Here is a 25,544-nt window from a genome sequence, read left to right on the forward strand (position 1 = left end):
GAATGAGGTGAGACGTGAAGCTGAGTTCAAGGGGAAGTGTGCCTTCAAATATGCGAAGCTGCGAGGAGACGTCTGCCTTGTCCTCGAGCGACACAAGAGAGTGGATGAAAGTGGGTGAGTGACTGAGTGACTGAAAACGGACCTTGGTCGCCGATCCTTGATGAGTGAGACAAAACGATTGAAGCCAGATGGGAGAGCGAGGGACAAAAGCAAATACAAAGCGCCTCGACCTCGGTCATTTAGGGGCGACAGACGAACATCCACCCCCTGTCCGGCGCGGAGTTTCAACGCGAAGCCGCCGGTTAGGCTCGCGACTCGTGTTGATTTCGGCACAACCACGTGGCAACGCAACCTGCCGTGTACCGTAGAGCGATCATCGCGGGCGATGGTGCTGCCAGAGACTTAGGCGTAGCCCGTCTCTCGATCATCATCCCAATCTGTAGCCAATGAACCAAAATAGACGCTCAATGCCTTGAATGACGAGCCCAGAAACTGCTCTTCGATGCTTAGGATGGGCCTTTCGTTCTCGCCCTCGCTGTCGGTGTCTTGGTCACTGTGTCTCAGCGGCAGGCGAGACAGCTCATCAAGGTCACAGCTTCGTGGTAGGAACATGACGACCTCTGGCGTTATCTTGGAGGCCATGGCGTAAAGGTCTTGGCCGGAGAGGGGCGAGAGGGCCGAGAGTGGGTAGTGAGTGTAGCGTGACTTGGTATGTGCATCGGCGCTCTGCTTGCGTTTCTCTTGGAGCATTGCCGGCGAAGCAAAAGAAATTGGCAGACCTGTGGCGCTGGCATCGAAGGACTCGTCGAGGAGCGAGGCAGCTAGCGGCGGTGCGGGGGGTTCAGAGTCTGCTTGCCCCTTCTGGTAGTCTGTCCCTCCCCAGGGAGGCGAAAGAAAGACAACGTCGATGTCCACCAGCTCGGTACCCTTCCACTTGCCCGAGATCTTCGAGCTCGAAGCCACTCCCTCGCGACCCTCTGTCCAATCCCTACAAAACTCCACTGCGTCCCCCACGAGAAAGGTGATCCTGTCCTGTACACCATAGATGGCTGCGTTGTGTCTTGCCATCTCGATCTTGATTGGGTCGACGTCGATAGCGATGACCTTGTTGCACGTCATTGCAAATTGGATGGCATTGCCCCCTGCGCCGCAGAAGAGGTCAAGGACGACGTTGCAGCGACAACGCTCGGCGATGCGGGCTGCGATTGCTTCGGGGGTGACGGAGAACCACGACTCGCGGTCGAGGAGGATACCCTCGTCGTATCGCGAGAAAAGACGATGCCGAGAGTACCAGTCTGGGAGCGTAAGGCATAGTTCTGAAAAGTGAGCTTCGAGAGCGGGCCATCCTGTGCGGCTGGGTAAGACGCAAATCTTACATTTGACCATGTCCTTTGGCATCTGGCTCATCTTGGTGATTGCCTTGGATCGCCATTCAGATCCTGGCAATGCTTCTTCTTGTGCTTCAGCCTGAGCTGCTGCACCTTCGTCGGAAGTGCGCCTCTTGCGCTTTGTCCTAGCCATCAGCGCGATGGGCGTCGCGATGGCATCGAATGCGACAATGTCAAAATGCAGCGCATCTCGAAGGCGGAAGTGGGAGCCGGCCCGGAAGGAGCAGCTGCTCCACTTTGGGCGGCCCCAGCGAGAGCAGAGGTCCAGGCGTAAGCTAGGCCAATTGCACGAGGAGGAGCATGACAGAGAGAGAGATCATTGTATTCCCGTCCGGACCGCACCTGGGCTCATGCGGGAAGAGCACGACAGAGAGGAATCCAGTGGTAACACAGTGATTGGACCCTTTGCTGCTCCTAGCCGAGAATGCTTCGAGAATGGAGGTGCTCAGCCACAAGTCAGCAGCACGGCAGCGGTACGACCATTCCCCTTTGCGAGATAGACGATGATAATGATCATGATGATGCCAATGAGTGAGAGAGTGCATGCGCATGCTTTGCGCTGGCATTGTCAGTGGCGTGGGCATCGAGCTGCTCGTTGCACGATGTTAAAGGACAAGGTGGTTGCGGGTGGTCCAGAGAGCGTAGCGTGGTTCCTTCCGCCCCTCGAAGGTCGAGGACGAGGTCGGAGCGGTTGAGGGTCGTGGTGCGTGGGTGCGTGGCTGACGCGGGCCGCACGCTGAGCTGAGCTTTCAGGCTAATCAAGTGCAACACTGCGAGCGGCCTCAGCGTGCGTCCGTACCAAGCCCTTGTCCTCCTTGTTGTCATCATCACCACCAAATCAATTCCTCTCGCACACACACAACCACGCATATACGCACTCACATGGCAGCAGCAACTGACACGATGTCAATGGCGCTGTCGCCTGGCCTCGACGCCATCAAGGCCTCGCCGCTCTCGCGCTCAGCTGAGTCGCTCCAATTGAACGATTACCTCGACTTGCCCTCGAGCCCCTCTCTGGCTTCGGCGCACCCTGCTCCTTCTCCTCTTGCAAGGATGGCAGTCGCCAATGCCACCAACCCACGCCCATCTTCTTCGGCATCGACGTCGAAGCCAGTGGCAACTACAAGCGCGGCAGCCGACTGTGCCGTTGCTGTACCATCGACGCCACCACCGCCGGGCTCAGCCCCTGAAGTCGTCTTCCGCTACTATCTCAAGCTCGAGCTTAAAAAGATGGGCTCTCCAGCCGACGACGCCACCATCGACAGGCACGTTGCTCAGCACTATGGCACCTTCCTCAAGGCGATGGACACTGGCAAGGCTACCACTCCGGCCTCGATTGCCGCCAAGCCTGCGCCAGCCCCCACGCCATTCGTCAAGGATGAGCTTCGCTACACCTCGCCAGTCTCCGAAGCCGTCACCTCATCACCCATTGCCCCCGTCACTGCCCTCGCCTCGACGTCTCCTCAGCCACAGCCTCAGCCCTTCAAGGTCCCCGCGGCCTTCGATGACATCGCCGCGCCTCCTGCTGCGCCAGTCTTTGAGAACATTGACCCGCAGTACGTCTCCTTCAGGGGCAGTATCCCCCTCGCCGAGGCACAACAAGCAGATGAGGAAGCAGGTGACGCCATGTCGGAAGACGGTCACCAAGCTGCCGAAGATGGAGGTGCCTCTTTCGAGCAGCAAGAAGAGGACAGCAAGGATAGCCTCGCCCCTCTTATTTCGTCTTTGCGCTTTGGCGGAAGCGACCGCGCCAACAGCACTGCCAGCTCCTCTCGAGGTAGCGAGGAGCCCGGTTTCGGCAACGCTGGCGTGCCACCCAGCATCCGCGACTCAGCAGCAGCTAACCTCAAGCCCACTGCCGAGGAGTATCGCGCCCTCAGCAGCAAGGAGAAGAGGCAGCTTAGAAATAAAATCAGCGCTCGCAACTTCAGGGAGCGAAGGAAAGAGTACATTGGTCATCTCGAGGGTGAGATCTCGGACCGAGACGCCATCATCTCGTCTCTTCGCTCTCAGATGTCGCAGCTCTCTCTTCAGAATAAGAAGCTCGAGGAAGAGGTCAAAACGCTCCAGGCTAAGCAGCTCAGCCAGTCAGACGTGGCCAAGATCCTCGAGGCTCTGCAGAACGTCGCCGTTCCCGCCAACGCCGACCATTCGCAGCAGGCCTCCACATCATCGGCTTGGGGTCTCCGCTCCTCAGCGGCAAACGACGTGACCCTGTCCAACAATTGGACGGGCGGGTACACGCCGTCGTCGCGCCCCTCTACGCCCTCGAGTCCCAGGCCAACCATGGCTAGGCGCGCCAGCCCCAGCTTGCTGCCCCAGCACAATCCACGCAAAGACATGCCCGCTACGGCCGCTTCGGCTGCAGCTGGTAACAAGGGGGCATCATGGAGGGGTGGGCCTACTGTGGCTGCCTCTGCGTAAGCATCTCGCTCCGCCGCGAGCTTCTCTCTCACATCTTCTTGCCCATTCAGCGTTCCTCACCTTCCCACACTGCGACACTTGTATCCATAGAGCCACCAAATCATCCTCACCGTCAGTTCCCAAAGGTGCACTCACGAGGCGTACTTCGTCAATGTTTGCATTTCATTACGAGATTGGGATCGTCGCTTCGAGGCGAGAGCGAGAGCGAGACGTCTGCGTCTCCAATGATACTCGCGCCGACCGCCAGTATGCTTACTCGGTCTGCTGAACTTGTTGATATTGGCTCTTGGCGCCGCTGGATCCCCACCCGCGTCCGCTACCAGACGTAGACCCAGCATCAGCGCCTGGCCCAATCATGAGCGGTCGAGCGGCATTTCCACCTGGCCCCCCGCCCCTCCCCGCTTCCTCCTGATCATCCTCGTCCTCATCGTCGCTATCATCTTCTTCATCCTCCAAAGGCAGCGCATCCCCGAAGACGACGTCCATTTCCTCGAGACTCTTGCCTGCCGTCTCTGGGTAGCAGTAGTAGACGAGCAAGAAGGAGCAAAGACAGAAACCTGCGTGCATGAGGTAGAGGCGATACCCTATTTGTTCCATGAGGATGGGTGTACCTTCCCCAACAATGTAATTGAAAAGCTGCGAAGGCAAGGTGTGAGGCGCATGCTGGACGGGTCAGAAGGATATGTGTGAAGACAGCCTACCTGCTGGCCGGCTACTCACCCAATTCGTCGCCGTGGCTAGACTCGCTCCCTTGGCACGGAAGCTCAATGGCATGACTTCCGGCGCCAACAACCATGGGATGGCACCCCAGGCCATTCCATGGCTCACATCAAACATGACCACGCACCCTACGACGGCTTGTGCCGTATATGCTCCTTCGAGACGGATGAATGCCCCCATGCCCGTCAGGAAAAGGGCACAAAAGAGGGCCCCGACGAGAAGGATGGGTCTTCGTCCCCACGAGTCGACGAGGAACCAAGTGGGTATTGTCGCGAGGACGTAGGAGATGGAGTTGAACCCTGCCATAAGGATCGCGTCACGGCCGACCCAACCTGCTTCCAGAAAGACGTTGGGTGCGTAGTATGAGATGACGCTGTACGAGGGAAATCGAAGACATGTTAGCGTGCACAACAAGCGCTTGACATCAACTCGCGCGTCTTACTTGATGCCGTTGAGCTGGGCTCCCATCTGCGCCGAGCACGCGATGAAGGTCCTCCTCTTGTACCGCCTGAACAGCTCGCCGTAGCCTCTTCCCTTCTCCTTTTCTTCATCTCTGAGCGTCAGTACCGACTCTTTGATATCCCTAAATTCTCGGCGAGCCTTTCTGCTTCTAGGATCTCCACGGCCATGGAGGTCGGCAAGCACGCGCATGGCTTCCTCGTCCTTGTCGTGATCTACCAGCCAACGCGGAGATTCTGGAAGGAGGAGAGAGCCCAGCGCTAGGGTGATGCCGATGATGGATTGAAAAGAGAGGGGTAGGCGCCAGGAGAGGTCCGACGGAAGGTAGGAGAAGATGTAGCCTGACGGGTGAGAGGGGAAGAGTAGGTCCAGCCACTGGTAAGCGGCAGCACATCGCATATCATGTCATTGCGGCGCGCGCTCACCAATCCACACTGAAGCCGAGTATCCCAAGATGTTGCCCGTAAATTCGATGCAAGCCAACTTGCCGCGATTCTCTGCAGGGCTAATCTCGGACTGGTACGTAGGCACCACCATGCTCATCACCCCCACCCCTAAGCCTGCCGTTACCCTGCCGAGGACCATGATTGTAAAGCCTGTAGTTAGGGTCTGGATTGCTCCGCCGATGGAGAAGATGAGAGCGCCCCAGAAGAGGACGGCTTTACGGCCAAAGACGTCTGCGAGGGTACCACAGGCGAGGGATGTGGCGAAGGCTCCAATCTCGAGGACGGCGACCATTGTGCCTATTTCTGCTGGCGAAGGGTTTTCGAAGTAGGATTCTGCGCGAGCGCGGACAAGAGAGAGCAAGTGTTTGGAGCAATGTCAGCGGGCGAGGATAAAGCTTGGTGGGTGATGCTGATGGCTGTGTATCACGCACTGAAGTGGGGCGTCGTGATGATGCCGGACTGAACCAAAGGAATCCATCGAGGTCAGCATGCGGCCTGAACTGGACTGCCATACTCGCGCTGCGCCCTCACCATGACACCCTGATCGTATCCGAACAAGAAGACGCCAAGCGATGCAAAGCAAGTAATGAAGAGCATCAATCCATCTCCAGACACGAGTCCCAAACTGACCAGAGGCGAAGCAGCCGGAGGAGGCTTGGCTGCGCGTCGTCTGCCCGTCTCCTCGTCGTCATCGTCTCCATGACTGGCTTCGCTCGCCGATCGTTGGCTCCTTGTCCTCCTCGCTGGCCGACCGTCGAGCCTTGGAATGCGGAAGCGATGACGTCGCGAGGTCGTCGATGAAGCTGAACTAGAGAAACCATCGAGAGATGATGACCTAGCAGAGGATCCTGCCGAGACGAGCGAGTCGACGGATGTTGAAGAGAGGCGAGTTGAATGCTGCAGGGGAGTCATGGGGATGCTGTCGGCAGGGGGTGATGCTGGGGATGCTAGGGATGGCGACGACGCTCCGGGCACGAGGAGTTGGTCGAGGGCGACAATATTGGCTAGCGGCTGAGGGGGAGGCTGAAGGTCCTGAGGCTACAAGAGCTCGACGTGTAGCGAGCGAGCGAGCGAGCAAGTGATGACGTTGGTTGGCCGTGCCCAGCGCGGGCCTCTTGGATAGGCGGCGAGGCGGCGAGGCGGCGAGGCGGCGAGGCGGCGAGGAGGAGCAAGAGGATGATGAGATGCAAAGTCAAGATTCGACGCTCTACTCTACTCTAGGTGCACTCGGCTCCCCTTTCTCCCCCACTAGTCAGGCACCACCCAGCGTCACAACTTCATGCAAGCCTGCACGGCCCATGCCTTTTGCCTCGGCGTGGCCACGCGGTCACGCGGCCACGCGCCCCGGTCCGCCAACAAGAGGGACACTGCCTTTGCACTGCGTGTTATTGAAACAACATTGGCCACTACAAGATCAAAGTCTAGAACGACTCGTCGTCGACGACGACATCCTCGCCCTCATCCTCCTCACTGCTCTCCACCACGGCCTTTCTGCGCACACCTCGACTCGCTGCTCCACGGTGAGACGGCTTCTTCGCTTTCGCTGCTGGGGCCGCTGCTGGGGCCGCTGCTGTCCGTCTTGACCGACCTGGCGCAGGAGCCACAGCTTCACGATCCGAGTCATCGCCATCATCGTCGTCCTCTTCCTCACTCTCTTCGCTCTTCCCAGCGCTCTTGCCTCGTCCGCGTCCGCCCCCACGCCCTCCTCCGACTCGTGCGGCTCCTCCTCCCCGAGCGCCACCTCGTCCACCTCTACTACCACGCGCAAGGCTGGCCTGAGCTTTCGCCACTTTGGCCGCCGTACCCCTCTCAAGCTGCACCTCCTCCTCGCCCTTCGAGTGGAAGCCCTCAATCAACTGCTCAAAGTCCTGCAATTCTGCCTCACCACCACCTCCGACGGTAGCTGCCGCTGCAGCTTTGGCGCTCGATCCACCCGAACCCCTCGCCGACCTCGCTTTCGCCACGATGTCGACGAAGCGCCGGTACACCGTCTCGTCGTGTAGCTTGTCCTGATAGAAGGGCAGCCCATCGATCAACTTCTTGACCGACCTCTCCGACTTGTAAGGCAACAACGACAGGCAGTACGCAATATCGCGCCACTGTCTCTCTGCCGAGGTAAGCCTGAAGCGTTGACAGAGCTTCTCCACGACATTTTCTGCCTGCTTCTCCTTGTCCACAAAGGTGAAGATGAACTTCATCGTGCGCTCAAACGTCTCCTCGTCGACGGCGTGCTTTCCTACGCTCAGATGTGAGATGATATCCGGCAGGTTGTTGTAGACTGCATTCTCCTTGGTAGCCAGCTCGGAGAAGAAGAGTTTGGCCAGGTCCGACACGCGCGCTTCGGGATCTTCGAGACATTTGGCCATTTCCCCTAGCTGGCCCTTGACCTTGATCATTCCATTGAGGATCAAGTGTGTGAGCACCATGAGGGTGTGCTTCTTGACGCCCAAATCGCGGTCATTCAGCCCAGCGTAGAGGCGGTCCGAGTTCTCGTCGACGAGGTTGCCAAAAGAGACGGCTATGTCGCCCAAAGCGATGACGACGTTGGATCGAGTCGTGGCGTCGGACGACGTCGAGAGGATGTGCAGGAGCAAGGAGAGATTGGTCTCGCAGAAGGTCGAGGAGACGCACATGAACTTGCACAGCGTGAGCACCGCGGCTTTGCGGACGTGGTCCGAGGAGTAGCTCTTCGGATTGCTGGCGATGTGTACGACCAGAGGCCCAAAAAGGCCGAGGAGGCTGCGTCCGCCATAGAGGAGCTCCTTCTCTCGCACCTCGCCAATGACCTCACCAATCTCATCCTCGACGTTGCCTGCAACTTGCTCAAGCTCGTCGCCTTCGTCCTCGTTGGCATCCTTGGAGCCCTTCTTGCCTCCCTTGGCAGCAGCCGTGTTTCCGGCAGCGCCCTTCTTGCCGCCGCGTCCCTTCGCATCTTTGCCTCCATCTTCCTTCGCGACCCGTTCAGCCTCAGCCTTACGTCGCTTGTACTCTCGCTCGACGTTCTCGAGGTAGACAATCTGCTTCAACGCAACGTGGCCTGCGACGAATACGAGCTGTGCCAATTGAAAGGCAGAGGCAGTCTTGGCCAGGCCAGAATGGTTGGCTGTCGCAGATGCTGTGGCTTCTTTGAGGCCCTTTGACGGCGATTGCGACGGGGTCTGCGTCTCATTGAAGCCGCCGCCGTTCATACGCGGCGACTTGCTCTGCTGCAGTGGCGAGTCAGCTGCACTGCCTTCCTTTGCCGTAAAGACCTGCGCCAGAAACCACCGCACGATATCGCCGCAGAGACGATCAGGTTGCTCGCCGAGCTCATAGATGACCTGAATGCAATTCTCGGCCAAGCTGAACCACTCGCCCTTTGCCTGTTCCCCACCAGTCTTCTGCGCCAGGCCCGCACTGAGGACCGCAGAGCGCAGCTTGCTAAACATTGGGTGAGACATGGGGAAGCGCACGCGGCGGTCGGAGAGGGCTCCCTTGACCTTCTTCGTCGATCCTCCTATACGGCCTAAAGCGACCACACTCCACTTCGCCAAGACGGGGTCGGACGCACCGAGCGGTCCGAGCCCGACGCTGAGGAGGACGTCGATTTTGTCTTGGACGATCTGTCGGCGAGATGCCGCCAACATGCTGAGAACTACGATGGCGCCGCGTCGCTGCGACCTCTCGATGTTGCGACGGGACGGTGTGGCGTAGACCGACCAAAGCTTATCGATGACATCATCGTGAATGATGTTGTCGGCGCTCATTGCTGATAGGAGCTCCTCAAGTGATGTGAGCTCAGCGAGAGAGGCGCCCTTTGTCCTCTGCACGAGGTTGCGCGCGATCAGTCCAACATTTCCCTTGTGACTGAGGTGATCAAGGGGAGTGAAGTAGAGGCTGGTGTACACCTCGATAAGTCGACCCTTGATGGAGCGAGTCGTTGAGCCGCTGCTGCCTGCATTGAGCTCACGATCCTCTGGATTGGCTGCGCCCGTCACACCTCCCGCCGTAGGTTCGACCATAGCGTTGTCCTTGGTCCAGACGAGGTGAATCATCTTGCGCATGCCACGCTCAGCTCCAGGCAGCTTGTACTCGGCAGCAATGCGGAAGAAATCCATGGCCTCGAGCGCTTCGGCCTTGCTAGATGAGTAGAGGAGCTCTTCTAGGTCTGGCATGGAGTTGGCCAACGCTCTGATGAAGGAAAGACCGTCGATGTAGTAACGATGTGTGAGTTTGAGGCGGTTGAGAGTTTCCACGACCTGAGGAGACAGACGCGCCGAGAGCTCTGCGGTGTTGATCGACTTGCGAGTCTTGGGTCGACGCACGATACTGTGGTTGTCCTCTTGATCATCCCCGTCATCGTCATCGTCACCGTCCTCTTCTTTTTGGTCCCCTTCGTCTTCGAGGTTCTCCGGCAGTTCCAAGCCACCGCTGAGCTCATGCATCTTCTTCTGAACCTCATCGACGCGGGCCTGCCAGACTTTCTCGTCGAGCTCGCCACCGTGCATCAGACCGTATGGGTGGGTAAGGACAAGGCGAGTCAAGAGCGTGATTGATGCCTTGCGAGCTGAAGAGGACTTGTCCTTGAGGCCGCGTTGGGTCAGAGCGAGTAACTTGATGCGTTGAGCTGGGAACTTGGCCGGCAGCCTGTGTAGGATGTGATTGTCAGCTCATATCCTCACTCGCCCATTCCTTTGCCGCGATACTCACTCGCAGAGCCGTGTGCAGACGCTCAACACTTTCACCCGGACGTACGAATTGACGTCGAGGAAGCGCTCGAACAGGATGGCCCAAAAACTCTCCATCTGCTTCTTCCTGCTCTCCGCTGAAGTTTCTCTCATCGTGTCATCCGCATTGACCGTCTCGTCAGCTGCCTGAGGCGCAATCTGATCGTCGGTGACAACAAGATCGCGAATGAGCAGGCCGAAGACTTCGACGAGCGCGTTGCGAATCGGGTAGGCATCACTGTCGATGAGCTTCTGTAACAGCGAGATCTGCTTGAGCGTCGTTCGCGGATTGGCGTCGGTGAAAGCGACGAGGAAACGGGCAAAGACGCGAGGCACCTTGTTCTCTTGGCTGGCCGTCATGGCGAATGCTGCGCCACTGTTGCTTGACGAGGCGAAATCGCGATTGGCAATCTCGACGAGAATCTCCTCTGCTAGTCTGGGCGAGTCGAACTCGAGGCGCAGGGTGGTGAGAAGCTGCGCAATGGCTTCTGGGAGGTGCTCATAGTACTGCAGCATTTGAAGGAGCATCGTCTGCGCCGTTTGTGATTGGCCGTGCCTCTTGACGGCTAGACAGGTGACGGCGTAAACGTGAGCGGTGATGTTGCTGCTCGTCTTGAGATTGGACTCGCGCTCGAGGAGATGGAGCGAAGGGCGGAGCAAGGTTGACAAAAATGCATCACGAGGGGTAGATAGCGGGTAGAAGAGCGCCGAGGGAAAACTTTGGAGGAGCTTTGAGATGGTAGAGAGGAGCGAAGGGAGAATCGTTGCCGTCCAGGGGAAGCCTGAGCCAGAGGAGACTGAAGATGATGAAGCTGCTCCGGCAGTCTTTTTGCCCTTCCCTCTGCCCTTGGTAGTCGTCGGCCCTGCTGCTGTACTGCTGCCTCCTCCCGCGGATGACGAGTTGGCGACACGGTCTGCGACGTAGATGAGCCAATTGACGAGGAATGCCCACATCTCGAGTGCTTGGTTGTATGTTCGCCTCAGCTCTTCGGGGCTACTGGATGAGCGGAAACTGCCGTCAGCAGCATCTTCGTCGTCGTCGTCGTCGTCGTCGTTCACAAAGCGACTGCGTGGACCCCTCAATGTGCTGCCCTTGATGTCTCGATCGATGGTTGCGACGAGGTGGGAGAGGCTGGATACGATGCCATCTGCTATTTTGCTCCTCGCCCCGTCTTGGAGACTGTCAAAGTGTTTGAGATGCGTACGGAGGTCGTCCCAAAGCTGCTGCTCGCGAGGGAGTTGGTCCGGACTGATGAGCGCTAGCTGGTCGATGAGGTTGTTGAGGTGTGCATTCTGTTGGTCGAGTTGAAGCTGCGAGAGGTCCGTCTCGTCATTGGATACATCGTACGAGGCAGGTGAGGTAGTGTCAAGGGCTACGAGCTCTGCGGATAGATCGAAGCGAATGAGCCCTGCCCCCGTATGAGCGATGAAAGGCGAATCATCGTCCATGATGGTGGGCGATGGGTGGTGATGACCAAAGACGGAGAGAAGCAGAGAAGCAAGTCTCGAGGCATGAGGTGTTGTTGTACGGCGGACGCCTGCCTGCCTGCCCTGCCCTGCCCCGCGGGCCTGTTTGTCCTGCGCCTCCGTCGTCCCCTTCCGCCCTGCGCCTCTCTCGACGCGTCTTTTGGCCGTCGACGTGCAACACCAACAGGCGTTAACGCTTTCCTCACTGCTCCTCACTCCGTCCTCACACCAAGCTCGTGGCCCGCAATGTCATCGTCATCGCTGGCAGCAGGACCGTCTTCTTCTTCGTCAACCTCAAAGAAACGCGAGAGGAAGAATCTGCCCGCAGATAAAACGACGGTCATTTCATCGAGGCCTCCATCCAAGGCCGACATCCCAACCGCCGATGCTCATCTCGGCCTCCTCGTCGAGCAATTGACCTTCAATCCCCGAGCATTCATCGATGCACTCGTATACGTCGCCAATGAAGCCCTCTACAGGCTAGGGGAAGACTTCGAACCAAAGGCCATGCAGTTCCTCGTTGACACGGGAATGCCAGAGCATGACGCAGAGAGAGAGGCAGAGAAGGTGAGGCCCATCGACGTCTTCGTCAGGAGCAGCACTGCGATGCCCTCGACCCATTGCTGACCAACATACATCTTTCATTTGCCCCTTAAACCGCCCGTCAGGCAACTCACTCAATTATGACTCTGCTGGAAAATGCCCTCGACCACGTCTTTGATACCCTGGAGCTCTATTCGCTCCAATCCGTCTTCGGCCTCACAACACGCCAGGCATCCCACATCGTCCTACCTCACCACGCCGGCCTCGACTTGCGCTCAAGAGGGCAAAGCCACGCAGCAACGTCGAACACAGCACAAAGCGAAAGTACAGAGCTCAGCCAGCGACAACGCGTCCTCAATCGCAAAATCAGCGCAGCGAGGGCCACCTCGCACGCTTTGACCCTAGCTCTTCAAGCGTCACAGCGTCGTCTCACTCGAATCAGAGGGGTGCACGCACTAGCTTTGACGCTGCTAGGACCTCAAGCGAGCAGTTTATCACAAGGGGAAGACAAGGAACAACACCCGTCATCCATTGCAGAAGCCACTACCCGCCTCGGTCACGCCGTCAGCGTCATCAAGGCAAATCGTGCGCCCTTGTTGGCAGGTATCGACAAATTGCGCAATCTTGACCCCTTGGGTGAGGCACTCATTCACTCGACGTCTTCCCTTGGATCCATGGACGAGGCAGCAGCCGAGACAAAACCAAAGGCAGGACAGACAGCTGATCAGCCTTGGAGCTCGGGGAGGGAGGGCTACCTACGATGGCAGACGGAGCGCATGCTCTCCTCCTCGCAAAGGTCGATAGGAGCGAGTGTAGAGAGTAGTACTGAAGAAGGCAGCGGCGATGTCATAAGCGCGGGCGACGCATCGTACCAGGACCGCAAAGGCTCACGCAAGAGGAAGAGCGCCCTCGCTGGGGCTGGGGATGACAACTCGTCTGCGGCAGCGTCCAAGGGCAGGCCGAGCGTGCCGCTGCACTCGTCTGAGGGAGGGATGGAGGGCGAAGAGGTCGGCAAGACGGGGGAAATGGAGCAACTCGCCGCTCTTATCCAGAGAAGGCCAGTCGCCGCGGCGGAAGATTCAACAACAGGTGCTGCTACCACGCCTGCCAAGGGACGGGCGAGCACCTCGAGGAAAAGCCGCAATTGAGCCAGGCTCTGCTCTCGCCGTCACTTCTGGCCGTCCGCTGCCCTCCTCTCTCCGCCTGCACTTCTCATTCGTGCTCATGATCTCCGATTTGATGATGACGACGACGATGATAAGGCGCCTCTCTACTGCAGCATTGCATCCGGCAACGAAATAAGAAATACGAGCGCTTTGCTACTCGTCTCACTCTACATGCCCGCTCGCTCCCTCTCTCGCTCAACTGCCACTTTTATCGCTCTTCTTGAAGCCGAAGACGTTCCTCTTCTTCTTCGCCTTCTCATCTCTTCCAGACGCCGTCGAGCTGGCAAGAGAAGCCCTGCCCAGAGAAGCCTGCGATGTTGAGGGGCCAATAGCGCCATTGAAGGATTGGACGTGCGAAGGAACCGCTCCACCTCCATAGCCATCTCTTGATGATCCGGCCCCTCCTTCGCCGCCGCCATATCTGCCATAGCTCTGCTGCTGGTGGCCTGGAGTGGCGCCGGTGTGCGTGTGATGATGTTGCGCCGCAGGACGTGTTGCGGTGCTCGAAGCACCACCGAAGCGCCTGTCGTAGTTGCTCTGCTCAAAATGGCTCTGATCAGGCTGCGGCGGAGATGGTTGCTGGTGCTGAGCCTGCCTCGCCTTTGATCTGAGGCCAGAAACTTCATTCGACGGCGGCGATAACACGCTCGCCCCACTTGGAAGGCCACCTCCGTGGCCATTTGACGCCCCAACGGGCCCTCCTCGACCCAAAGGCCCACTGTTTCCCGCCTTCCCAAATGTCTTGAGCGCATTCAGGAAGCTCTCGGGCGTGAAGACGTCCGTTGACCCGATGTAGCCATCCTTGTGCATCTTGTTGCTGATCTGGTAAATGGACCTCATCTCCGAATAGGTCATGCCCCCTGCCACGAAGACCAGGACACGCTGCCGTGTCTCGTCGCGCATCGAAGCGCCGCTACCACCGGAGCCGCCACCCATTCCGCCCGCACCCGCGCTGCCGCCATTCATGCCGTAGCGATCGCCACTACCTCCGCTGCCGCCGCCACCGCCGCCTCCCGCTGCCCCGCCTGCGCCTCGGGGTTTTTGATGCCAGGTCGGCTTGGCACTGCGTAATGATGACGGTGCCCCGGTGGGCCTCGCTGAGCTGCCACCGCTGCCACTGCCTCCTGACCCGCCCAGCTGACCAGCCACCCTGGCCAGAGGCGAATCTCTGCCGCCGGATGCCAGTCCAGCAGATAAGTAGCTGGCCGCCCCAGTCGGCATCTCAGGCGGGGCGTCCCTCACATATGGGTACGTCGTCTGATCCAACTTGCCCGCAAAGTGATCCTCGATCATCAACTTTAACAATGGCTGATAGCGGCTAAGCTCGTACTCGTTCTCGCCTGGCTGTTGCTTGCGCTTCCCCTTTCTGAACCAGCCATCCCACGCTGATGACGTGCTGGGATCTTTCACTACTTGTGCGCCCAGGTGCACGAGGTTGTTGACGGCGTCCATCTCGTGGAGTGAAAGGCGCGCATGCTGGAAGAGGCGTTTGCGGTCCTCGTCGTTGACACCTTCGCAGTACATGATGTACAACGCGATGATGCGCACCTTGTCCGCATTGGATACAGACCGATCATCTAGAAGGGGCACCATTTCCTCGACGAGGGTGCGGGGCTTCTGACCCTCTGGTGTGAGGCGAGTAGCGCAATTCTGCTCAACCATGGCCTGTTGAGGGAGGCGAGTCTTCTCAAAGCGGGACATGCAGTCTTGAGCTAGCGTCAGGTGCAAGCTGAGCTTGTCCTTTGTCTCTTGCATATGTGGTAAGCTGGCGAGCATGTCGCGCATGTCATTGAGACTGGAGGCATTGTCCGTGTACGCTCCCGCCTCACCCGCGTGAGCTTGGAAGTCGCGGGAAAGGCGGTCAATGGCTTCTGCGATGTGCAGGTGGCGAATGCCCGTCCATACGGCATCATCGTCGCTCAGCGTAGCGTCCTTGTCCTCGCGCTTGCCATCGGAAGTGTAGAAGCGGTAGTGGTATCGATTTCCGTCTTCGATTGGCAGAAGGTCATTTGCCATTGCCTGGTAGCTGAATTCGTGCAGTAGAGGAGCAATGGTGTCCATGGTACGATCGGTGATGAAGAGGATGCCCCGCGGTCTGCCTGGATCTGACTTTGGCTCATTGTCCCTCACGTAGTCGTCAATGGCCTGTTGCAGACGAAAAGCGAGCTTGCGGGTAAAGTGCTCGCCCGTCGACGCAGCTTCTCTTGATGAGCCTCCTCCGCCAAGTCTGGCCAGTCGGGCACTGCCAGAGTATGCGCTATTCATGGTACCCTGGTTGCTGGCGATGGGAGCTAGCGGTCCCAGCGCAGGATGCTGCGGGTTGTAGTAGCGAATCAAAGGGAACTCGTTGAGGGTGACGCAGACGTTGAGAAGCGTCTGCGTGGCAAAGAAGAGGTCTCCCTCGATGGCAGACATTGCCTCCGACTGATCTGGCCCATATGCTCCTCCAATGGGCTGAAAGAGGGTGAAGAAGGACTGCGGGCTCTTGAGGGAGAAGGCCTGAGCCTCGATTGGCCAGAAATTGTTGAACATCTCGATGAGCTGGCGTAATTGAGGCTCAGCAGACGACGTCGTCAATCGCTGCAGTAGCACATCTGAGAGGCTATCGACAAAGAAGATGTGACCTGCAGCATATTGTGGCTGCTTGCCCGGTGGTGGCGGTGAGAGATCGCGGATGAGGCGATCCACGTTGGCACTGGTTGGAGTGAGGAGATAACAAGCCTCAAAGCTCGATTGAGGGCTGCGGTTATGCTCGATATTCTCAACCGTGGAGACGTTCTGCTGCAAGATGTCATTGAGTTTGAGGACCGAGTTGAGGAGCGACTGCGTGAAGCTGTCGACAACGAGGACTTTCCATCTTGACGGAGGCTGGACAGAGCGAATCGATGTGAGGTAGCCTGGCGACGGGTGGCAGCGAGACAAGATGTCAGCTCACGCATTCAGAGATGACGGCTTCAACCTTGATGCTCACGCTCTCGTACGAGGTGGACGAGGCTCCTAGGCATCACGATTTATGTCGTCCCTAAGTTGGGTACGGTCGGTTGGCAGCGATATAGATGACGAAGCGATGATGAGATCCACGACTGAGGAAGCTCCTGGTCACAGCAGCGTGATGATGGGCAGTCGGATGATCGGTTGGCTGCGGATGTCGTTGGGCGGTTCCCCTTGGTTGGCCGGGATGAGAGAGTGTTGGTCTCTCTGGACGTTGGCGTGGCCTGGCCAGGCAGGGCGGGGCGTGGCGTGGAGGCTGTGAGGTGAGGCTCGAGTCCTCAGCTCACGAGGGCGCAAGGGGAGAGGGCTAGAAAGGCGAGGCTGGAGAAACGTGGAATCAAGAGCAGTCGTGGTCGCTGATAGCGTTGATGACCTCGAAGCTGTTGAGCCGTCGTCGGTGCGAATCGCTGTCAATGTCAGGAGGCGACAATGGGGCCCAGCCTCTCCGACTCGGCGTTGGATCCGACGAGAGCATGTGCGGGGCGGGGCGGCGGGAGCGAGACTAAGCAATGAGAGGCTCAGACGGCAGACGGTCTGCCAGTCCGCCAGTCCGCCAGTCCGCCGTCCATGACGACTTGAAAGCTGCCTCCCGCACAGACCTGGCACACGACCAAGTGACGGACCGAGCCACCAACCTTCTCGTCCTCGCACTTACACTCCAAGAATGGACGATGCGACGTTGTCTTCATCGTCCTTGTCGAATGTCAACAACAGTATCAATAGCGGCAGCAGCAATGGGCAAGCTCGACCACCGCCTCACTACCTGACCTCTCTAGCATCAGGCGCCTTGGCTGGTCTGAGCGTCGACCTCTCCCTCTACCCTCTCGACACGCTAAAGACTCGCCTCCAGTCGTCTAAGGGGTTCTGGGCGTCGGGAGGATTCAAGGGCGTATACCAAGGGATCTCAAGCGTAGCAGCTGGCAGTGCGCCAGGAGCGGCCATCTTCTTTGTCACTTATGAGAGCCTCAAGAAGGAGCTCCTTGGTACAGAGTCGCTGAGCTCAGGTGCTGCACACATGATGGCGGCCAGCGCAGGAGAGGTGGCGGCTTGCCTTGTCAGAGTGCCCACAGAGGTAGTCAAGAGTCGATTTCAGGCTGGAGTGTACGGCAAGGACATCAATGTAGCCAGCGCGATTTCCAAGATCCTAGCCAGGGAGGGCCCGAGAGGTTTGTGGAAGGGTTACGGTACGACGGTAGCACGAGAGGTGAGTGGGGGAGCCCACGACCCAACCAAGAAAGGAAGCGTCACGCCGATTGACATGTATTTCTGCCCCCTCTCATAGATTCCCTTCACCTGCATCCAATTCCCCCTCTATGAGCGCCTTAAGCTCGTCCTTCTCGAACGATATCGCATCTCGAACCCAGATGCCACCTCCCTCCCACCCTATCAAGCCGCTCTCGTCGGTTCCTTCTCAGGAGCCATTGCAGCAGGCACTACGACGCCTCTTGACGTTGTCAAGACGAGATTGATGCTTGCTGAGAGAAGTAGAGAGCAAGGAGGACAGCCAGTCAAGGGAGTCGTGGCGGGTGGGCCACCTCGAGCTAGACCTGGGGTCAATCAGCGTTTCCTACCGACGCTGCTGCACGTTTGGGAGACAGACGGGATCAAGGGCCTTTATCGCGGAGTGTTGCCCAGAATCGTCTGGATTGGCTTGGGTGGCGCAGTGTTTTTGGGAAGCTTTGAAGTTGGGGTGAGGGCGCTTGAGGGTGAGAGGATATGATGAGCCAGCCAGCATAGAGTAGACTACACGCAGCATATGCAATGCTAATACCGCCAGAAGAGAATGGTACAAGAATGAAGAAGGCTGTGGACTTGTTTCATTGCGTTGCTGTTGCCTTGATGATCTTGACCTCTTCTCGTGGTCTGTGAGCGGGATCAGCAAGTCAGCTCGGCGTTCATGGTCCCAAGGTCTCTCAACGCAAGACTGACCTATCGTCGGCATCAGTAGCTACGAGGCCCATCCTCCTCACGACCTCCATGCCCTGCAATACCCTGCCAAAGATGGTATGCTTGCGATCGAGGTGCGGCGTCGGCGCGAGGCTCATGAAGAACTGCGACCCATTGGTGTTGGGTCCTGAATTCGCCATTGCCAAGATGCCTGCCCCCGTGAAACGCAGAGCAGGGCTGATCTCATCGGCAAACTGCGTGTGTGTGGATGAGCCGGCGTCAAAATGAGTTTCCTCAAGGTGCATGGTAGTAGTACGGCTCACCTTTGCCCCATATATGCTGCTCCCCCCCCTGCCCGTCCCCGTCGGATCGCCTCCCTGAATCATGAAGTCAGCAATGATGCGGTGGAAGACGAGACCGTCGTAGTAACCTCTCTTGCTCAGCTGCCAGAAGTTGTCGCACGTCTTGGGTGCATGGTCCCAGTAGAGCTCAAAGGCAAAGTTGCCCTGCGTTGTCTGAAAGGTGACGCCTCGAGTGTCGGTAGACATCTCGATGGGAGGAGGGAAAAAGGAAGCAAGCGACTCAATCTGGCGTTTTGCGGTGGTCCGTGTTGAGGTCGACTACTCGACCTCGACTCGTCCGTCCCTTTCACCCAGTAGTACAAGTACCACATCTCGTGAGATGCCCTCCTCGTCAGCGGGGCCCGCCTCGCCTTCTTCTTCTCGCACTCCTCGACGACACACACGTACCTCTGCCGTCGTCGGAGGTGGTGCTGGCAGCAGTCGAGGAAGCATCGATAGCCTGTCCTTTGGCCCTGCGACGACGACGATGATTCGACCATCCTCCAAAAATGTCAACGGCAGCCTCAATCCACTCTTGCAACCAGATATCACGGCAGATGATCTCTTCGTCCAATATACCCCCGCTGAGATTGCCAATCATCTAGCTGCGGTCAAGGTGCAGCTTCAGACGTACGACTCGGAGCTCAGAGCTTTGATCAATAGTCGTTATCAGGATGTCCTGGCGGTGGGCAACACCATCTCTGCCATGAGGAGCAGCTCGACGCTTCTGACTGGCGCCCTTGACGAGGTAGCAAAGGGGCTGAGGCGAGGTATTGCAGACGGCAATGAGGAGGAGCAGACTACATCTGGTGCGGGCGAGGACAAGACGCATTCGACTGAGTCGCAGATTCGTCATGTAGCCGCTCTCCTCCTCATTCTTCACGAAGGGCCAGAGGAGATCTGGAGAATCCTGGACGCTGCTAAGGCAGCAAGCAAAGGATCCAATGGCGGCGGCGAGGAAGATGCAGCATCGCGCGTGCTTGTCGAGGCCAAGTCATGCTTGCGTACAGCTCGTCGCCTCGCTCTTGCCTCGAGTCTCTTCGAGGCTGTCCGCATCGCTGGTCAGGAGCTGTTGACTATGCGGATTCCAGGCAATGACAAGGATGTCAAGGATCTGTTCCCTCATCCAGTATCTACTCACATAGCCACGCTCACCTCTCTCAAGGTCGAACTGCAAGCTGCCATCCAGAACGTGATCGGCCGGTCCGACGTCACGTTAACGTCCGACAAAGCGATGACTACCTCGCGGATCTCAGCAGCGACGCTTCATGCTGCCCTCGAGGCTGGTTTTCGAACGACAACGATCAGTCTTGTCGCTCTAGTCAAGCTGCAGTATCTGGCTCCTGCTGAGGCCGAGGCGTATCTGTTGCAATCGAGGAAGGAAACCCTCAAGCAGTGGGTCACGGCAGCAGGAGGTAACATCGACCCAAATAAGATCCTTGATGTGGCTCATGCCAGTATTGCAGAGACTTGCGGTCTATATGAGCGTATCTTCGCCAAGACACTGTTCAACTCTATTCTCGAGCAGATGGCAGCGGCCCAGGGTGCCACACAACAGCCACCTCCCTCCTCGGCGTTGCTTCCTCCGACTCCCTTGGATTCAATCGCCACTCTGCCCTCCGCAGAACGCATCCTGTCCACGATGCTTTCGGCCTCCCCTTTACTCTCTTGGCATCTCGAGGTATCCGATCCGTCGCCGTCGATTGATCCACGCGCAATTCAATCCTGGATGGACGATGTAACCGCTGCCCTTTTCGACGAGTGGGTTCCTGCGCTCATCGACTCATTCTCCAGCATTCACTCTGTCGGGCGTGCGCGTCATCGGCTAGACTCAGCCTTCAAGCGGCATGCAAAGGTGCACAACCTCAGTGGTGACGAATCCTCCGTACTCCCTACTTTGTCCAAAGCCTTTGAGAGCTCAACAGCCCGCCTAGCAGCCCGCACTGAGGCACTGTGGCGTCAAGACATCCAGCGATGGCGCAATGACGCTCTACATCGAGTCGTTGGCGCCCTTGCCAGCGTCGAGACGGACCAGAGGGAGATGCGACTGCACCAGAGCGGCAGAGAGGACGAAGGAGGCCTGTACGCGGAGCTCTTCCTCATCGATTCGCTGCCCGTCCAGCCGAAGCTAGCTACGGCCAAGAGATATCAGGGCACGGCCGCTGCCGCCTCGACACAGGGAGCAGCGACGTCCAAGGCGCACTTGCAAGACTTACTAGAGGGCAAGATGTCGCAGGTCCAGTCACTTCTCGCACCCACAATACGAGAGTGGGTGCAGCTCGCACGCACGCTAGAACGTTACCAGAGCGCCGTCGCGAACCATCAAGGTGATGCGGATGAGGAGGTAGAGGAGCTGCAAACCCTCGTCTTCATCGCCACATCCGGGTGGACGTTCCTTCTCACCTCTCTCAATCGCCTCGTCGACGAGCGAAGCGGCCAAAATGACCAACTCATGCTGCTGACAAGATTGGTGCGGGCGCTTCTCTTCGTCCCACGGTACGCCAAGGTCGTCGAGCAGGTGGGTGGACGAAGCGAGGAGGTCAGGCAGGCCAGTGACCAGCTGATGGAGAAGAGGCGAGAGATTTTGAACGGAGCATGGAAGACTGACGTGGTTCGGAAGGCAGTTTCCATCTTGACACGTGAGCGTCAGGCAGGAGATGCAGGCGGCTCCTCCTCGTCAGGGACAATGAGGGAGAGCCCTTCACCTCGTCTCATACAAGCTCTTTGCATACTCGAGGAGGCGAGTGACGAGGTGCTTCCTCCCTTGGGGGGCGTCGCAGCAGGCAGAAGCGATCAGAGGTATCGAGAAGCCGACTTCATCCGGGATGTACTTGCCGACATTCATCGCGAGTCCGTAGGAGCTCTCAAAGAGCAAGGTGCTCATCAGCCTACATCTCTGGCTACTGACCTCACAATCCTCCGAGGCCTTGTACAAAGCCTGAATGGCGTCTCTGTCAACGCCGCTCCGGAAGAGGCTCTCGACCCGCACGCTCTGCTCCTCGGTCGTCTGGCAGTAGCGCTCAATGCTTCGAATCACAGCAAGCTGGGTTTCGCGCGCGCGGCCAGTACCGCCGCGCAGGCCGTAGATGATGAGTCAGATCGACCGCCCTCACTATTGACTCTTACGCCCTTTAGAGAAGGAGGGAGGATACAGGGTTTGACGATAATTGCGGCCTGAGACGGCAGCTGAGAAACGACATCGTCCTACTCTATCTTTATGGTATGCTGCATTGTGACACTCTATTTCAATGCTGATGTACTCTACAGTGCGCTCCCAAGGACGCTAGTGCTGTCCTTTGCCCGCTCCGACCCTGGGTGCGAAGCGGCTCCTCATTCTCAACTTCTCCCCATACCTGATCGCCAACAGCGGCGTGGCGATTTGCACGCAGGCCAGCAGTGCAAGGATCAGTGAAGCGTTTCGTGGGTTGAGGTTCTCGAACATCTGCGTCCCTCCGAGAGGCAGGACGGCCGTCACCACTGAACGGATGAGGCCAACGGCGGCAAATGCTGAGCCTGCTCTGTAGGCGAAAGTGTCGACGAGATAGGAGAAGGTGGAGAGCATGACGCTGATTGCTCCGACTCCGTAGACTGCCGAGCCTATGACAGGAACGATCCAGTGGATGCGTGGGTACGAAGTATAGCCGTACCTGCGGGGGTAGTCGGGATGGTGTGAGCATGAACCGCTTCTTGCTGGCTTTGAAGGCGCGCATGCTCACCAGAACAATCCAATGACGGTCAGAACGGCGCCTACTAGCCCTTGCGGGACCCTCATCTCGGGCTTTGCCTGTCCACCTTTCTTCGCTCGTCTCCTGTCCCACAGTCTCAGCTCCCCTGTGACAGCCCAGATGCAAGCAGACGTCATACCGCAACCGACGCCAATGAAAGTCAAGCCAGTCTGGAAGGAGTTGAAGCCATGACCCTCTCCAAAGACGACTGGATAGGCCTCGAAGAACAGGTATAGCACAGCCATGACCGTCGTCTGCCAGAGGGAGATGAAGAGGATGATGGGCTCCTCAGCAATCATGCGAGCGGCACTGCCGGCAACCTGGAACACTTGAGCTTGGATGGTCAGGCCATGCTCATCTGCCTCAGTCGTGTAGCGGACGTGTTTAGCGGTCACGCTCCCATCTTCTGCGGCTTTGTTGTCACCAGCCTCGGTAGCTTCCTGCGCCTTCTGTAACTGCTTCACTCTCCTGCGTAGACGAATGTTGTGGTTCGTCTCGATGACCAGGCAGTGCGCGATAGTCACGAGCGTGCCCGCCGCGATACCGCCGTAGAAGACCCAGCGCCAGCCTCCGTCCGCCGTCTTGGGTGCATACTCCTGTACAGCGCCGCCAATGAGGGGCCCGAAGCTACACCAAGGAAAGACGACGTTAGTAAGCAGAGGTTCTTCGCGCCAGCCCGGCCCTATTACCGCGACTCACACTGGACCCAAGAAGACGACGAAGGAATACGACGTCGTCGCCTTGATACGAGCATGGTTCTGGTACATGTCGGTTGAACTTGCCCCGCCATTGCACAAACAGCCGCTCCCAAAGAAACCAGCAAGGAGGCGACAACCAATGAGAACACCTATGCTTTGCGCTCTCGCGCACCCGATGTTGAATAGAGTCCACAAGGCGACTGCGCCTACGTAGACGGGCTTGCGGCCGATGGTTGATGACAAGGGGGCCCAGAGCAGGGGACCCGGGCCCCACATGACGACGTAGGTGACGAATCCTACGATGACGACTTCGTGACTCGCGCCAAATGCGACCTCAATGTCGGGGCTGACAAAGAGGTACGCTGAGGCGAAGCAACTGATCAAGAAGGCATTGACGGCGATAGTAAGGGTGCATGCGTATTTCTTCCACGCCGGCTCATTGTGAGGGTCGAGGGGATCGTCTTCTCCTTCGAAGCCCACGACAATGACGGAGGGCGACCGTGACGAGGCATGCAAAGCAGGATGCTTCTGACCATGCTTTGCCTCACCCTGGGAAGCTGCCTGCGCCCGAGCCTTCTCGTCCTCGTCCTCGGCGGCGGCGAGCGCGGTGGCGCTACTGCCCCGACGCATCTCGGTGTCGCGATGATGTTGTGATGATGATGACGATGACGCCTTTGGTAGTGGCTTTGAGGTGAAGTAAGAAAAGGATGGTCGAGGGGTATTGACTGCCGTAGAAGCCTCGGTCATCGCGTGAGGAGGCGTTGGGGCCTGCCAGTGAGGAGCTGCATCATGATACTCGTCCGGCGGGGTCGCTTGGACTTCCGACGGTACCATAACGGCTATATCTCTGAATGGGCGTTGTCGTTGGCTCTAATGTGGGAAGGTCACAAGATCAAGTCAATGCGTGTAGTTGAAGCAGATCCTCCCCCTCGTCTTCGCAAACGATGACTACAGGTGCTCTTCACGAGCGAGCATGCGACTTCGGCGCAACGCGGCAAGCGAGTCCGATGCCGCCTGCAGTTGCACGCAGTCCAAAACAGGCACACGCCCTGGGCTCTCAACGTTGCGGGACAAATCTTGATTTCATCGCCGGCCGGCTCGTAAGGATGCCGAAATTCTGCGAACCGGTGAATAGCAGCTGGAGCCAGTGGAGGGAAGCAAGGATCTCGAGAGATTGAATGAAGGGGTGATGCCTCTCGTTGAGTCAGTATGCCAAGGTATCAAAACAGAGATCAAGAGGAGACGGGATCTTCTAAAGGCCGGCCAATTGAGGAGCTGACGAGCGGAGGCGCGAGACTGCGTGTAGGAGGTGCCCATCAGACCAGTCCCTCTCGACATGAGGGTCCCCTACGCTAGCCTCCATGCTGGTGTGTGAATGCAGCTCACCAGCATCTCACTACTGTGCAACCGGAGTTGGTCGTCAAGGGGCAATAATGCTGGCCAGCGCGCAGTCGACCTGGGCGTCAGCTATTTTGGTGGACGGATCGCTCGATCTGTCCGCCACCCGCTGTGAGTCGAGTCGTGGCGCCCGATTGACAGGCAGTGGCGGGGTCCGATTTGAATAGACCAGCGTCGACGAGGATTCGTGGAGCCTAGCTCAACTCTGTTGGGTGTTGGTGTCGCATCCGCATCCGCATACGCTCTCGCTTTCTTCCCCTTCTACACCTACACCCTCTTTGCATCCGATACTCTCTTCATAGCGCTCGTCATGGCTTCATTGACATCCTCGGTCGAATCCATCTTCTCTGGCGCGGCCAACGTCGTCGAGGGTCTGCTCGAGTCGGTCCTGGCTGTCGTCCGTCACATCTTTGACCTCGTCGTTGGCACTTTGCGTGGCGTCATTCACGTCAGTGAGGAGGTCGTCGTCGATACCTGGTCTTTGATCGAGAACGTCATTCGTGGCATCTTCCGTGAGTACTGCATTGAACCGCACCTTGGTCCTCAGCTGACAATACCTTGGCACCCACGCGCTGCAGAGAACATAGTCCCGATTTTCCTGCTCATCATCGGCGCGACCGCTGGCATCATGCTGGCCACTGCTTCGTCCAAGAAGAAGACTGGAGGCCCTTCAGCTGCTGCAAAGGGCAAGAAGAAGAGGGCTTGAGGGATCAATGTTGGAGACAGAGGGGATGGATTGCGTGCGCATCGAGGCCGATGACTCAAGGAGACGCAAATGCAGGTGCGTCCGGGGCTGATGGTAACGATGCGAAATCCTACGTCCGTGGCTTGATACCTTCGAATACCAATATAATCACTTGATCGTTTCGAAAGGCCGCACGTAGAACGTCAGGTCAAACATTCGATCCTTCGACCGTCGATGCCCATCCGCCCAAGCCCCGCGCCTGCACTTCTTTCCATCTTGCAAGGTCCACGTCTGATGACAGTGCGACATGCGCAATCGCTCGTGCGAGTGGACTGGTGATGACACCACGTCTCTCTGCTCCTCGTGCATCGATGGTGCCATGCGCCGTCGCGATGATACCCGCTAGCCGAGGCAGGATGGTGCCATCATGTCGCGACTGCTCCAAAGTGCCCTCAAGCCCAGCAAAGGCTTCGCAGGAAGGCCAAAGTCCTCATGAGGAC

General features: G+C 58.1%; 11 protein-coding genes across 11 annotated transcripts; 5 read left to right on the forward strand and 6 right to left on the reverse strand.

The window, feature by feature from the left end:
- Positions 1 to 402: 402 nt before the first annotated feature.
- On the reverse strand, positions 403 to 1,488 carry BDZ90DRAFT_249424 (S-adenosyl-L-methionine-dependent methyltransferase; the record flags this gene model as incomplete). The annotated part of the gene is made up of 3 exons (XM_025507656.1): positions 964 to 1,488; positions 780 to 918; positions 403 to 740 (listed from the first exon to the last, which is right to left on the reverse strand). The coding sequence occupies exons 1-3, from the start codon at positions 1,405 to 1,407 to the stop codon at positions 403 to 405; spliced, it is 921 nt and encodes a 306-aa protein (XP_025364237.1). The 5' UTR covers positions 1,408 to 1,488.
- A 673-nt stretch (positions 1,489 to 2,161) lies between these two features.
- On the forward strand, positions 2,162 to 4,034 carry BDZ90DRAFT_116126 (hypothetical protein). Its single transcript, XM_025503248.1, has one exon. It carries the CDS (start codon positions 2,271 to 2,273, stop codon positions 3,810 to 3,812), a length of 1,542 nt encoding a protein of 513 aa, XP_025364238.1. The 5' UTR covers positions 2,162 to 2,270; the 3' UTR covers positions 3,813 to 4,034.
- Positions 4,035 to 4,064: 30 nt separating this feature from the next.
- Positions 4,065 to 6,349, reverse strand: BDZ90DRAFT_216470 (hypothetical protein; the record flags this gene model as incomplete). Its single annotated transcript, XM_025504274.1, has 6 exons — positions 4,065 to 4,448; positions 4,533 to 4,905; positions 4,975 to 5,332; positions 5,417 to 5,770; positions 5,869 to 5,896; positions 5,969 to 6,349. The coding sequence occupies 6 exons, from the start codon at positions 6,347 to 6,349 to the stop codon at positions 4,065 to 4,067; spliced, it is 1,878 nt and encodes a 625-aa protein (XP_025364239.1).
- Positions 6,350 to 6,805: 456 nt separating this feature from the next.
- On the reverse strand, positions 6,806 to 11,618 carry BDZ90DRAFT_230498 (hypothetical protein). Its single transcript, XM_025505490.1, has 2 exons — positions 10,127 to 11,618; positions 6,806 to 10,063 (listed from the first exon to the last, which is right to left on the reverse strand). The coding sequence occupies exons 1-2, from the start codon at positions 11,590 to 11,592 to the stop codon at positions 6,859 to 6,861; spliced, it is 4,671 nt and encodes a 1,556-aa protein (XP_025364240.1). The 5' UTR covers positions 11,593 to 11,618; the 3' UTR covers positions 6,806 to 6,858.
- A 238-nt stretch (positions 11,619 to 11,856) lies between these two features.
- On the forward strand, positions 11,857 to 13,301 carry BDZ90DRAFT_216616 (hypothetical protein; the record flags this gene model as incomplete). The annotated part of the gene is made up of 2 exons (XM_025504281.1): positions 11,857 to 12,177; positions 12,279 to 13,301. 2 exons carry the CDS (start codon positions 11,857 to 11,859, stop codon positions 13,299 to 13,301), a joined length of 1,344 nt encoding a protein of 447 aa, XP_025364241.1.
- Positions 13,302 to 13,484: 183 nt separating this feature from the next.
- Positions 13,485 to 16,485, reverse strand: BDZ90DRAFT_116141 (Sec1-like protein). Its single transcript, XM_025503249.1, has 2 exons — positions 16,291 to 16,485; positions 13,485 to 16,216 (listed from the first exon to the last, which is right to left on the reverse strand). The coding sequence occupies exons 1-2, from the start codon at positions 16,322 to 16,324 to the stop codon at positions 13,515 to 13,517; spliced, it is 2,736 nt and encodes a 911-aa protein (XP_025364242.1). The 5' UTR covers positions 16,325 to 16,485; the 3' UTR covers positions 13,485 to 13,514.
- Positions 16,486 to 16,932: 447 nt separating this feature from the next.
- Positions 16,933 to 18,286, forward strand: BDZ90DRAFT_230501 (mitochondrial carrier). Its single transcript, XM_025505491.1, has 3 exons — positions 16,933 to 17,514; positions 17,593 to 18,175; positions 18,242 to 18,286. Exons 1-2 carry the CDS (start codon positions 16,975 to 16,977, stop codon positions 18,028 to 18,030), a joined length of 978 nt encoding a protein of 325 aa, XP_025364243.1. The 5' UTR covers positions 16,933 to 16,974; the 3' UTR covers positions 18,031 to 18,175; positions 18,242 to 18,286.
- Positions 18,128 to 18,745, reverse strand: BDZ90DRAFT_258544 (cyclophilin-like protein; the record flags this gene model as incomplete). Its single annotated transcript, XM_025508086.1, has 3 exons — positions 18,128 to 18,173; positions 18,240 to 18,451; positions 18,521 to 18,745. The coding sequence occupies 3 exons, from the start codon at positions 18,743 to 18,745 to the stop codon at positions 18,128 to 18,130; spliced, it is 483 nt and encodes a 160-aa protein (XP_025364244.1).
- Positions 18,746 to 18,842: 97 nt separating this feature from the next.
- BDZ90DRAFT_116177 (hypothetical protein) lies at positions 18,843 to 21,768 on the forward strand. Its single transcript, XM_025503250.1, has one exon. The coding sequence runs from the start codon at positions 18,879 to 18,881 to the stop codon at positions 21,714 to 21,716; it is 2,838 nt and encodes a 945-aa protein (XP_025364245.1). The 5' UTR covers positions 18,843 to 18,878; the 3' UTR covers positions 21,717 to 21,768.
- Positions 21,633 to 23,882, reverse strand: BDZ90DRAFT_230503 (MFS general substrate transporter). The gene is made up of 3 exons (XM_025505492.1): positions 22,963 to 23,882; positions 22,255 to 22,890; positions 21,633 to 22,185 (listed from the first exon to the last, which is right to left on the reverse strand). Exons 1-3 carry the CDS (start codon positions 23,793 to 23,795, stop codon positions 21,822 to 21,824), a joined length of 1,833 nt encoding a protein of 610 aa, XP_025364246.1. The 5' UTR covers positions 23,796 to 23,882; the 3' UTR covers positions 21,633 to 21,821.
- Positions 23,883 to 24,174: 292 nt separating this feature from the next.
- BDZ90DRAFT_230504 (hypothetical protein) lies at positions 24,175 to 25,254 on the forward strand. Its single transcript, XM_025505493.1, has 2 exons — positions 24,175 to 24,871; positions 24,938 to 25,254. The coding sequence occupies exons 1-2, from the start codon at positions 24,670 to 24,672 to the stop codon at positions 25,063 to 25,065; spliced, it is 330 nt and encodes a 109-aa protein (XP_025364247.1). The 5' UTR covers positions 24,175 to 24,669; the 3' UTR covers positions 25,066 to 25,254.
- The last annotated feature ends 290 nt before the right edge of the window (positions 25,255 to 25,544 follow it).

Source organism: Jaminaea rosea, assembly GCF_003144245.1.
Source record: "Jaminaea rosea strain MCA 5214 unplaced genomic scaffold BDZ90scaffold_2, whole genome shotgun sequence".
Lineage (NCBI taxonomy): Eukaryota > Fungi > Basidiomycota > Exobasidiomycetes > Microstromatales > Jaminaea > Jaminaea rosea.